Here is a 13,691-nt window from a genome sequence, read left to right as displayed (position 1 = left end):
GGGCTTGTAATGTGAATGTAGCCTCTGTCTTAGGCCTCACATGTACTACCTCTGCATGGTGTGAACAATGCAAAACATCCTGCTGTTTATTTATTCATGCAGCCTGGATGAGCAGATTGCCAGAGGCAGCACAGAACCGGCACAGCGTTAGGCTGTATGTAAACTATGAAAAAGAAGAAATTTGATTTTAAAATATCTGCAAAAAAGTTCTGCAAATTATGAGCGTTGTCAAATGAAACACTACCCAAACATTTATTTCAGGCTGCATATATATTTACCAGTAGGTTTATGAGTCTTGAAATGATTGCCCCATCATAACTTACAAAGCTAACAAGCTGTAGCAGTCTCACTGCCAGCGTCACTTATGTCATGAAGAGGTGGTATGTGTCAAACAAGCCTTATTCTCAGTTTCTTTTACTGCTAAGTTTGCTTTTTGGGCTCAAAGGCTTGCATGAAATGCACACCAAGGGGCATTCAGGAACCCTCACTGTGGCAGCTCCTATTGCGTGTGTGTAAGAACAGGAGACATGGAGAATGTTGAGGCTTGCTGAATTGGGTGCTGCCATTTTGTGTGTGATCATGTAGGGTGGACAACGTACGAAAGCTGGAGTCTGAGGTTAGTAATGACCATGTGCGCTGTCTATTGCTCTACAACGTGAACTCGGCGAATTTTCTTTAGTTCCTTTGGCCTTCAGTGTGTGTGTCTGTGTGAGTGTGTGTGTTAGCATGCTGCCTACTATATGTCTATGTGAGCATCTCAGTTGAGCAACAGCTGTTGTGTATGCCTGCTCAGCACAGACTGCAGACAATCCGTCTTCTCACTGTCTCCACGTTTTAACCCCGCCAACCAACACCACCACCACCCACTCAGTTCACATTTAGTTTCATTTGGTCACATTTCAGTGCTTCAACAGTTTCTTGCTTTTCCAGTGTTGTTATTCTGTCATAAATGAAATCCTTTGCCTTTCAAAGTGAAATTCCACTGATTTTTCAAATGTTCTGCATAGTTCAGTCTTTGAGAAGTAGATTCAGGTCAGTCAGAGTGGTTTGATATGAAATGGTTCACTGTAGAGAAACTTACAGACTTTGATTTCTTTACAGTGGTGGTGACAGAAACCAGGGATCATGATGTCTCAAACAAAAATATCACCATTTTATGTACTATCCAAAACTACCAGTGAAACTAACATGTGCCTTCTGAGTTTAGTGCTGATGAGGGTAAAATAGTGTTACATCTGAAAAAATAAGATTTTTTTGTCTTACAACACTCTACATGTATCTTTCCACTGTAAAAAATATATTTTAGGCAAAAACCTTCATCAAACTATCATAAAACAATCTCTCGGGCATCGGGCAGTATACTGCTTGTAACTCATGCATGTAATAACTTTGTGAAGCATTAAACTCTTCAGATGTCTGGTTCCTATCACCACCACTCTGAACAACCAAATACTCCGTAAGGCCACCTTGAATGACTGTTTACATCTTAACCGTTTAATTATGCAGAAATTTTGAAAGATTGATGGAATTCTCCTTTAGGAGTTTAGGGTGGGCAATACCAAAAATATATACATTTTTTAAGTTTGATAAGTTGGAATAGACACCTGTTTAGAAAATCCTGTTGAAAATTAAAAAAAAGTTCTACAAAAAATGTGTGATTTTAACATTTATAGGGCTGGCCTGAACAGTAATTTACAGGCTTCGAATACTAGATATAGATATGTGTCACAATAAAAGTTCTTCTCAAAATCACCCTTAAAATCACCGTATTTAAAGTGTTTTTATTCGTCCATGTGACAGAACAGACACTTTTATTTTAATCAATATTTTAGTCAACACCGGCTGGCTGTATGCAATGCTCATCTTGCGCCGGCCAACGCAAACCTTTATGTATTTATGTAATTCCAATGTTTATTTTTACAAAAATCTCATAAATGATTGCAAAAGCATTCATTACTTTTAATGTAAGTTACTGTAAAAAGATCATTTTCAAGCAGAAATTTCAGCAAAAAATTCCAGAATTGCATTTCTGATGGTCCATTCATCATGAAAATTTCAGACAACATGAAGGATGTTGCTCAAATGATGTAGAAAAATGAAAATGGAAAATCGAGATACTTTTTTTTTAGATAGCGAGATTATATTACCAATGGCGTTTGATCTAAAGACATTTGATGAAATTTATTTTGGGCTGCAGTTATAATGGAACCTTTAGAATACTGAACAGAGAAACTAATACCAATGTAATTAACAAGTACTCAAGTGCTGAAATTATTTGGGCCAGACCTGAACATTTTACTTACATATTATGCACTCTCGTGCTACTTTTGGGAATTCCACAACCGCTTCTGAGCCTCTTCTAAACCTAGAGCTGGTCAGTGGTCTTTCATTACTGACTGTGCCCACGATACACTCAGAAAAGCTTATCATGACATAGTCTGTTTACGACAATATCATCAAATAACTCCTAGTTTTGACTTAATGTTTCTTTATCTGCCTTTCTTCCAGATGGAGTTTTGCTCTAGCTCCCTCTTGTGGATAATGGAAGGATTAGCTCAGAATAACCTGATCAAACAGACTCGTCCTCTGTTCCTTCCCTCTCTCTCTCACTCTCTCTCTCGCGCTCACTCAGTCCAACTGCTCTCTATCCGTCTTACTGCGACAGCATTTCTAGGCTTATGTTTCTCAGTGACTTAACAGAGTTCTGCTTATTTTAGATCACCCTTATATATACACATTGCTGAAGCAGCCTCGTGAAGGCTCTTAGAACTGATTTATATTCGGTACTGCATGTCTAGAGATGACTGCAGTCAGTCTACCTTCCCTTCACTGGTGACCAGCAAGTCAAAATCAAAGTACAAACAAAAATGCTTAAAGACCCGTCATCTTGCAAATCTCCCTTATTCGGTGTTAAAATGTGGTGCGGTAAATGAGCTGTGATACTTACCACACAACCTCAGGAAAACAATAATCAAAGTGTCCGTATTCAAAGCATGTAAATGTTTACAAAGCAATGAAAAGCTACACCTTGAAGTCCAGCGCTGATCTGTCTTGTGTTCGGTGTTTCAGACGCGGTCCTGACCTCCCCCTCTTCACCAAGCTGACCAAGCAGATGAAGCAGTGCTTAAAGGAGCCTCAAACCAAAGGAGCTACAGCCAACACACACACACACACACACACAAACACACAGGCATGCAGTGATATTCAGGTTCTCTCACTCTTGTGGTCATAGGAGAGACAACTATCCCCAAAGCTATCCCTGTAAATTTCCTTCCTTTTTTAAATTCAAGTTGTAACAAACATGTAATATTATGTTTTTAATGTTTAATGTTCGGGTTTTGGGTCTAAGAGTAAAATGTAAAGGTTATGACTAGTTTCTCTGTCACTGTTTCTGTTCTCTATTATGTTTTTAATGTTTTAATGATTAGGTGTTGAGTTTAAGAGTAAAATATATAGGTTATAACTAGTTTTGCTGTCACTGTTTATGTCTGGTATTATGCTTTTTATGTTTTAATGTTTGGGTTTTGAGTAAAATATAAAGGTTATAACTACTTTCACTGTTTGTCTGGTATTATGTTTTTAATGTTTTTAATGTTTAATGTTCAGGGTTTGAGTTTAAGAGTAAAATATAAAGGTTCTAACTAGTTTTGGTGTCACTGTTTATGATTGGGATTATGTTTTTTTTATCTTCTTAGGGGACTTTAATATTTTGGAATCATTATAAGGGTGCATCTTTGTTCACAACCACATGTTGCCTTTGCGGTAATGTCAGTTTTATTCTTCAATTATGTTCCTAGACTTTCCTAGTGCCTTTGCTAGTGACCCCTCCTGCTCGTCTTGAGGATCATTTGATTCTGAGGCTGGCGTTGTCCAGGTCTCACGGGAGCCTTACATGGGAAGACTGGGAGCCAGATCAGGATCGGGTTGTCATATTCAGTATCTGTGGATCAGAGGCACTGCTTATATCTGCCCAGGACCTTAACACTAAAGGGCAATGCTGGCATTTGGGCTGATTGTCATGTTGAACTGCAATATTTGCTATGCTGTAACTATTAAAACTTCATTTCATTTTCTGTGCCTGAGGCTGTCTGCCATGTTTTTATACCTCAGTTTTTACGAAAAAAAAAATTAAAGTTTGAGCTTTCTAGCATTTCTTCATTCACTAAGAAAGGTTAACAATATCTGGTTATTCTGAGGGGATGTTTCAGATGATCAAGCATGTCTTAGTGACCCTGCACTGAAATCATACACATATCACAACTTAAAACAAACTCATTATCTTTTTTCAATAAAAACAAGACTAACTAGCCTTTAACGTAAAGCTAAGTGCAGTCCTGGCCTATAAAGAATTCTCAATGAAGATTCTCCACTGGAAGGAAAACGTAGTCTGGGAAACCGTCTGTAAAAGCATGATAAAACTGATAAAGGTACTAAACTATATGCTTTAATCCCATGACTAACATGCAGTGAAGAGGTGGAATGAACTGCTCGTGCCTGGAATGAGTTGTACAAGAAGAGCACTGGGCTGGAGGACATCACAAGCTAGGATGGGAAATGTCCAGTAGCAATGACCTGAAGCGGGCTGAGGACTTGGTTTTCACGACTTCTGGTCTAACCATCCTGTAGTTAAATATGTGGGTCAAACACTGTGGCCAGGCCATGTAACTCCTGTAGGCCATGGCTGCACTCAGTGGAGCGAGAAAGAAGGAGGGGCAGATATCTCAGAGGTATGTCTAGATACATCTCCACTTTCAGCCACAGTGCAATTTCTTCTCCCTCCTGAGCCTTATCCCCACCACCACCACCCCACCCAACTGTCAGTTGTTCCTCAGAACACTGCAAGTCTTTCCTTCACTGTAAACCTGAACTGATTAATAGTTACAGCGCAGGGATAAAATTTCCTGTTAGTTTCACATTTTGTTGTTCAAACTGGTCCATAAAGCCTCATAAAGCTTTGACCAAAATGGGATGAAGACGTGAAAAAAATCCAGACCAGGTCTACGTGAGATTATGTAGACAAATGCTAAGAAGGTGGAAAAAGTGGATGTAATGGGATGAGAAACTAAAGATTGGTGGGGGTGGATGCAGAGAAAGTGTGGTAGTGGTATGGGGGTAGTTGAGGAGTGTTACTGGGTGTCAGTGGTGCACCGTGCCAGAGAAGGTCACATTACCCTGACGGTGGTAGAGCTGGGTTTTAAATAGAGGGCCCCATTCCCCCGCCCTGCCTTTACTGCACTATTTTAGGGACATATTGGAGAGGGAGCGGGTGGGAAGGCACTGACAGTGCTGCGTCCAGTGTGAGACTACTGCTGCCCCAAAACGTGAAAGTGGAGTTCTGATCCACCTGTGTGTGAGTGGATTTCTGAATGTGCTGGCTCATTGTTCCACTGACCAATTTAGCTGGTCAGATTTATGGCAAGTAGGTCACAAATAAATGAATGAACACCCTGCAATTAAATGGAAATGATCAATGTATGAGTGAAGTGAGTTGCGTCATTCAGCCATTTAACACAACACAAGATAAGCATCGTACATCGAACACTATACGATAGTACATGGTTATTCACACCAAGTCTAAGAGAGTCGTGACATTGCACCAATTAGAGCTTTCTTGACCCAACGCACACATCATTCAACTCATTTATGGACCATTAATTAACAAATGAGTTGCCCCCAGTTGTGTTAGACAGAATACTACACTGTGCAGTACTCTTGCACTCTAGCACTGGGAGTGAAGAACACAGTTGTTCACTCCAAAGTGCATGAGTGTGCACTACTGCAGGCGATCCAAACTATATGTTAAACGCTACATCTCACATATGGACTTATTCAATGATCCTTCCACCCAGCTCATCCTCTTGATATAGACCTGATACCTTCTCCCTCCCTCTTTGCCTCCCTTCTCGCTCTTTTCCTCCACCCTCATGCTCACGATATATGGTCATCCTTTCCTTACCCCCTCAGCCACTGCCTTCTCTAAAGTTAAACCCCAACATTTGATGACGGCAGGAAAGCAAGCAATATATGCCGCCCTCCGTCTCTCTCTTTCTCTAAAGCGTATGGACAGTAGTTGCCGGCCTGGTCGCCAGCACTTGGCCCTGTCACTCATGCTTCATGCCCCCCGCCCCCGTCTCGTCTTACCCCCGAGTTTGTCTCTCTATCTGTCTGCGCACCATTAGTGAGGTCTGTGTTGCAGACGCCGCCTAGCCTGCCACTCCGCTCCTCTCCAGTCTTAACACGCTAAATCACCGCACAGTGGGATCATCGTCATCTTTTTGTTTTTTTTTTTTTAATTCACCTGCGTGTGGTGCTTTTCCAAAACCTAGAAGGAACACCTGAATCCCAAGGGATCATCTAGCGTTTTGTGTATTGGGAACAAGCGTGTGGATTCTGACCGTTGGAATACTTTGTACTTCCAGGCTTTTTCTTGGTCACCTGTGCTACCTTGCCATACCCAGAGCTTTTCTGCGTGTGCGTGAGTGCATGTCACTGTGTGTGTAAGTGGTGGACGTACTGAGGAGGTTCTCCAAGGTATCTGTTGAGTGGCACTGAGTTGTCAAGTGCACGTGCAGGAACGTTGCACTGTGGAGGAGTGAGTGATCTGTGTGTGTGGGTCTAACTCCCCCTGTCCGGTCATGGCTACTTTGAAGAGCTGGCTGCTGGGGCTCTTGCTGGTCCTGCTCTGCAGCTTCCAGACACCCCTGGCTCCAACTGCCGCTGTCAAAGCCCAGGAGATACCTGCGTTCCATGAGGAGGGACTAATGGCAGATGATGACGATGATGATGACGACGACGACGACGATGACGATGACGATGATGATGATGACGACGATGATGACGATGACGACGATGACGACGATGACGACGATGATGACGATGATGACGACGACGATGACGACGACGACGATGATGACGACGACGATGATGATGACGACGACGATGATGACGATGATGATGATGACGATGATGATGATGATGACGATGACGATGACGATGATGACGATGATGATGATGACGACGATGATGATGACGAAGATGATGATGATGACGACGACGATGATGATGATGACGACGATGATGACGACGATGATGACGATGATGACGACGACGATGATGATGACGACGATGATGATGATGACGATGATGACGACGATGATGACGATGATGATGATGATGATGATGATGACGATGATGATGACGACGACCATGAAGGTACGTAATCTTCCTCACAGATTAACGTAATGATTGTGCCCCACGTTATTTTTTAGTTGTTTGTGCCCCCTCTTACTCCTCCTTCACTGATCTTCGCCTATTTGGGGTAAGAGAGGGGAGGAGCACGGGAGCGTCTGGCCACTCCCTAGCTCTGCCAGGCATGCTGTTCTTCATCAGTCATAACTCTAGCCCTGTCAGTCAGTTTTTTCTTATCCAATCAGAATGCTCAGAGCTCTGCAGTAGACCCTCCTCCCCTCTCTAGCTTTCCATCAACCTGGCTGTCTCTGATTCTCTCTGTCTTCTCTTCCCTGCTTAAATAGAGCTATGAGTTCTGTGGGCCCTCTGAAGGCGGACTGTGTCAAGTCCTGAAGCGCAGTACAGTACAGTACTTATGAACTGAGGACTTAAAAGAGAAAAAGCAAAATCCGGCGCTGCAGTCTGAGCCCCAGGCCTCATGCTGCCTCTATAGATCAGAATCATTTTTTGATTTGTGTCTCGTTTGAAAGAGTGGGCTCCCTTCTTCCCTTCGTCCACCCCGTTCGAATTTGGATTTATCTGGACTTGTGTCTCCATGTGAAACTACAGAGAAAGAAGGAGAGACAGGGAGATGTAGCCGGGCATTGGGACTAGGACAGTAGAGAGCAGGACAGGACCGAGGACAGAGTATAGTGGGGGCTGATAGAGAGAGAGAGACAGGAGGAGGTTGGATAGACCCACGATACAGACTGATTGGATGAAATAATTCAAGATTCTCTCTCTTTCTCTACATCTCTCAGATCTCATTCTTTCTCTGTAGAGATTCTCCATAATTGTATGTTATATAGCACCAAAACAAATGTAACGTGTGCTACCCTGGTTTGTCCTTTTGTAACTTTTGTGTGTTTTTAAACCATATTTATATATCACTTATGCTTTTTTTCATATTTACATACATACCCTGTTACATGCTAACCTCTAGCTCTTTTTTGCTTTCTAAACATGTTTACAAACTGAATGCTTAACTGTACTCTCATTCTTAAAGCATTTGTCAACAAAATCATCTCCTCAGCCTCTGTGTAAAGACCGAAATGATCTTTAAATGCTTATTCTGTAATTTATTGGATATTTTAATGTTTTAATATTTGAATGACTTATTAATTGGTTAATTGGTGTGAGAATGTGTTGATAGTTATGCTTCAATCCCACATACATGAATAATGCAAACACTGTGACATGTCTGGTTTATTCAACTTTGTGGTGTTAACTTTAAGCAACTTTAAGAAAGCATGGCTGCAGCAGTATGGCTACCAGCAGAGAGGTAGCAAAAGAGAGAGAATGTGAATTCACCAAAATTATACACTCCCAAATAAGACGTATGACAAGGGAACACAACACTTTTTAGGAGATGACTGTTACTGCCAGTTTCACATACATGGATATGACTGACACTTTATTCTTTCTCTGTTGTTTATCTTTTTTTTTTAATTATGTAATGTTTTTTTCATTCTCTGTTGACTGTAACATCTGGTGTGAATTCAGCACAGTAGTGTATTCCACCACACATCACATGTTCACCCCACTTTGAAACGATGGAATAAATCAAATGATCCTGAGTTCCATGGTGTGCTCTGTTGCCTACAGTTTAAAGTGTTTTAAGGAGTGTTGTAGGAGCACACTTAACGAAGGTGAGCAGGGGTCACTGGGATATGAGAGGTTTGGGGTAAGAACCAGCCAGTAGGCAGCTGGAATGGACGGAAATCATAAAAAATCTGGGGTCAGCTTCTCTGAATTCTTGATTGCAAAACGTATGTAGTCTATATAAAACTCATACACTTTAACAGAAAATTTTTATCTCAGTAACTGGGCCACTGAACGTCTAATTGTACGTTAACAGAACAAATATCTGTGTCTTACATTCTGCTAACATATTATTTAAAGTTCAAAATTTTAAGACAGCTCAACTAACTTTTTAGGTTAAAACCCCTAAAAAATGTTTGCAGTGCATTTCCACATAAAGAGTTCTTATACATGATATACAGCATATTGTAAGTGCAGTAATATGTAACTTTTGAACCTATAAATATCCATTATCTAGTGATCATTTATTAGCATGCCTGTTTGTTTAGTACTCCAGAATTGAGCAAGTGGGGGGATGAATGAGTGAGAATAATCAATCTAACATTTTAGCACCATTTTTACTTTGTATGGATAAAACAAATATACACACATACAAATATGTACCAGGAATGGTTTCATTTATAAAGAGAACTAAAAACGTTTTTTACAGACGATGACGGAGATGAAGACTACCATGCAGGATCTATCTGCAAGCTCTGTGCCCACTGTGAGGTAGGACTTATTGGGGGTCTTTCATAGCGTGAAAGAGGAGCATGTCAACTCCAGCTACATTCAAACTGCGCTCTAACCCTGCGCTGTTTTTAATAATGCTGACAGGAAGCTTTAATATCAGCCTTTGATATGGCATTACCTAGTACAAGATAATTACTTTTTCTGTAGCTCTGAGTGATTTGGGTATATAAATATAAACAGAACATATGCACTGAGTTTAGGAATCTAACCCTTAGAAGTTGTAGGCGATAACCAAAGCATGGTATAATTCAATCTCAATAATTTCTCACTGGAGGCTAAATATGTAATTATGTAATTATAGCAAAACACAAGTAATACCTCTCTTCTAAGGGTTGAGTACTTCATTCCCTTACCTTGTCACCTGAGACATCTCTGTGCTGTGAAGTTTGTTGCAATGGTTATTCACTCCTGTCTCTCTCCCTCAGCACTGCGACAGCTGTGACAAATGCCCATGTAAAAAGGGAGACAAGTCAAAGCACTGCAAATACTGTGAGGTGAGAAACGTCTCGCACACACATTCACAAGTATATACGCTGTGCAAAAGTCTTCAGCACCTAAACAGATTGTTTAACCCCTTAAAATTCTAGGCTTATTACATACTAAGGCTTATTATTTAGTAACTACAGGGACTTCAACGCAAACTGGATGAGCTAGGTTATAAACTTTGGGCCTGCTGGTGGGCTCTGGCCATTTAAGGGGTTAAAACCATTTTATCTCAGAAGCAAGAGTGCTTTAGTGAGTAAAACACCATATCACAACAGAATTACAAATAAACAAATACAAACGCAAACTACAAACAAAAGTACAAATAAACGTATTATATACAAATACAATAGAAATGAACGAGACTTTCTTGACTTCAAAAAGTAAAATTTTATGAGTTGTTTATAAAAACAGAGGTTTCGTTCCCAATTTTCTCCCAAATGCTTCCAGCCTTCACACAGATTAGTTAAATTCCATCAGCAGCATACTTGAGTACATGAAGTAGGTGCTGGATGCTAGCTATAAATACTAAGCTTCTTCGAGGCCAACACTTCAACATACATAAAACCACTACTTATTGTATTTATGTGAATGATATTTGTTGCTATGTTAGTGTTTTACTAAGGAAATGGACATTTACTACTCAGTAGATGTCGACGATATGGCAAAAACACTTTATATCACGATCCTTAAATACATTTTCATGATACACAGCACATATCTCAGAATTTTGACACACAGACACAATGTACGGACAAATTACATACGCACAATATCCGCAATACACAGAACACCTGATTCAAATGTGTATAATCAACTAAAGTTTGTCTAACTTTTGACAATAATTGTGTTGATGCAATATACTTTATTCATGTGGAAAAGATGTGAAAATGTTCAGTGCATCACTTTTCTTCAGTGCAGTATTTGGTAAAGTCAGAGTTAGCGAGTCAGAAACCCTAGAAGAATCACTGCTCTGTCATCCATGGCTTTCATACTGGAAGGTGATGTTTTACTTGGGTTAGACTCACTGGCAGGTCTAGGGTTTTAGTGGCCACAGTTCCTATTCAGGGGCCAAATAAATAATATATTCCACAATAAGAGGACCATAAGTATCTCACAATATCTATATAATCCATTTGCGTATCGCTGTTGTTGGAAGAAATCCTAGTATCTCCGTTTTTGTTGCTTTTCAGTTTTTGACATAATTTCAAAATGCCTCCTTTATATTGTTTGTAAATTTCAGGATGAATGGATCAAAAGAAACGGCCCAAAATTACTTTTTGAAAAGTCTGGTTCCCTTGACGTACATTAAAAGTACAGTATGTTTTTTTTCTCTCCTGTAAAGTTAGCATTTTGGACATACGAGGTTTGGGCCCGACAGCAGCGATATATTATTAATTTTATACATTTTATGATGCTAATGATTTCACAACTTTCAAATACAGATGTGCAAACTTGTAAGCAGTGAAAAATTCGAGTTCAGAAACCAACTCTTGGTACAGGGTCCAAAAAATTTTCTTATAAAATTTTAGTGATTTTAAATGAAAATGAAGCATTATGGTGCATACCTACAGGTGAATAAGTAATTGCTGTTGAATAGAGGGGACCCGTCCCAGTCCTGGAGATCCACCACCCTGGAGTGTTCAAACCCCAACACCCTTGTGTCTAATTTTTAGATGCCTCTGAGGGCATTTAATTACTAATTAATGAATGGTGTGTTATATAACGGCTAGAGCTGAACTCTGCAGGGTGGTAGATCTTCAGGACCAGGACTGGGTGCCCTAGCTGTAGAATGATTCAGTTCATTGAGTTCAACTACTATGGCAATTCAAGTCATGACAAAAACTGTATTGTATTTCGGATTATTTGTTTAAAATAATCTATTGCGTACTATACCAAGATCAGTGTGTAGGACATTTAGCAAATATCTTATTGTAAGATCCTTGGTCACCAGTTATTATAAATAGAGGCCATTCTAAAAACCCACTGTCATTTTTGTTCTGTCTGCTGAAAGGCCTATACTAGCTTCATAAGTCGTGAAAGTGGTTGGACCCCTATGATTACCACTTGCAATGTAATATGCAGACGATCGCTTAGTTCCCATAAGTAGGGCAGTCCAGAGAAATTAATTACATCAATTTCAGACAACAACGATGTGGTACCTGATTGTCCTGGTTGTAAACAATGATAATTTACTCACGGTAGCCTTTTTGCACCCACTGTTCTAAAGCTATATATGTTTATTATAGTATATGTATAGTATATAAAAGATACATATGTAAAAATGAAACCAAGTGCTGAAGAAACTTCTACTGCACAGAAGAGGTTTAATTTAGCAGTACCGTTAAGGGGCCAATCAGATTTCTTCTGGGGCCAGTGCCCGTGTGGCCATGCTCCTAAATCCGCCCCTGGTTAGACTGATAAAGGCCATACATGCCTCAGCTGTGTCTACGCTGAGAGATGTGATGAGCTGAGCTGCTGGTAATGACTTAAATGTTGAGGTAATGTTTGTGGGCAGTTCAGCTTAAGCCTTGACAGCCAGGATGAAAATGCCAATTATGTGGGTTTAAATGTGACTAAGGAACGACGAGCTGCCATTATAAAGTACAGTCTTACTGTGAGCTCAAGATAAAAAAGAGATTATCTTCATTTTTGGTTGAGAAATTGTGTGTTGTTTAATACAAAAGTCTCTTCTTTTAACCAAATACTTTTCACATGTCTCTACTCAGGTGTGCAATATGTGTGCTGTGTGTCCTGTTTGTGACACCGTGTGCCAGCCAGGTAAGAGCTGTATTAACAATATGATGCTCTATATATTTACTATATATATGTATATATACTTCATTTATTTTATTTATTTCATTCATTTTTAAAGGTGGATTTGTAGACTCTGTGACTGGATCAATCTACAAGTAAGACACACTTCATTACACAAAGACACATGTTTTATAAACAGTTTTTAGCCTAATTAAGATGTAAACTATTATGCTATGAGTCATGTATGTATGCCACACTAAAATACGGCATTTCACTTTTCAGGACAGTCGCAGACGTCTTTGAGGATGACGATGATGATGATGACAATTAAGTCCTCAGTCGCCACCATGTGGCCAGTGGAACAAGCTGCAGTTGGGTTTTGGGGGGGAGGGGGAATTTAAAAACTCAAGGGTTTGCAATACTGTAGTCTTGACATTTAATAAGTTATTTGTCCACCAACTTTTTTAATCTGACAACATTTCACAAATCCTTTCAACACATGGAACACGAAATTAAATGACCTAAATTTATTAATAAGCCTACATGTTTTTATCTGATGGTTTACTGTGTAATTAACAGGAAATGTGAGCCATAAACGAACACAAAATTGTACTATTAAATACAACTATGGGGACATTTTATTTTGTTGTTATTTTACTTTTACATTTTAGCACAGGAGTCAGCGTAAACTCAGTTACCCAAAATGCAAAACCTGCTCTTCTAGCATCACCATATTGCTCCATATACTCTAAGTCGCAAGCAATAATAGACGAATACATACATTTCTATTTCATTTCTATTTTAAGTAAAAACAGTTACTATTTTATTGCACATAACAGTACTGTTACATTTGACTGAAGTTCTTAAGGTTTTAAGTGATCAAGCGTTTG

General features: G+C 39.8%; 1 protein-coding gene and 1 long non-coding RNA gene across 3 annotated transcripts; both read left to right on the top strand.

The window, feature by feature from the left end:
* Positions 1-300: 300 nt before the first annotated feature.
* On the top strand, positions 301-4,071 carry LOC118800497. Of its 2 annotated transcripts, none has more exons than XR_005006246.1 (3): positions 301-616; positions 3,070-3,261; positions 3,798-4,071. It is a non-coding gene; the product is annotated as an uncharacterized LOC118800497 (long non-coding RNA). The 2 variants fall into 2 exon arrangements; XR_005006247.1 differs by lacking the exon at positions 301-616 and adding an exon at positions 2,523-2,855.
* A 2,037-nt stretch (positions 4,072-6,108) lies between these two features.
* On the top strand, positions 6,109-13,442 carry LOC118800493 (protein PFC0760c). The gene is made up of 6 exons (XM_036560741.1): positions 6,109-7,212; positions 9,479-9,540; positions 9,987-10,055; positions 12,774-12,825; positions 12,920-12,956; positions 13,084-13,442. The coding sequence occupies exons 1-6, from the start codon at positions 6,636-6,638 to the stop codon at positions 13,130-13,132; spliced, it is 846 nt and encodes a 281-aa protein (XP_036416634.1). The 5' UTR covers positions 6,109-6,635; the 3' UTR covers positions 13,133-13,442.
* Positions 13,443-13,691: the final 249 nt, after the last annotated feature.

Source organism: Colossoma macropomum, unplaced genomic scaffold, assembly GCF_904425465.1.
Source record: "Colossoma macropomum unplaced genomic scaffold, Colossoma_macropomum, whole genome shotgun sequence".
NCBI classification, from domain to species: domain Eukaryota; kingdom Metazoa; phylum Chordata; class Actinopteri; order Characiformes; family Serrasalmidae; genus Colossoma; species Colossoma macropomum.
This window is presented reverse-complemented; position numbering and strand designations above follow the sequence as displayed.

Bases quoted from the DNA above. Each gene is read 5' to 3' on its own strand.
- LOC118800493 (XM_036560741.1), top strand. From the start codon at position 6,636: ATGGCTACTTTGAAGAGCTGGCTGCTGGGGCTCTTGCTGGTCCTGCTC. The intron at 7,213-9,478 runs GTACGTAATCTT...CGTTTTTTACAG, and splicing joins TGATGACGACGACCATGAAG to ACGATGACGGAGATGAAGAC. The intron at 10,056-12,773 runs GTGAGAAACGTC...GTCTCTACTCAG, and splicing joins AGCACTGCAAATACTGTGAG to GTGTGCAATATGTGTGCTGT.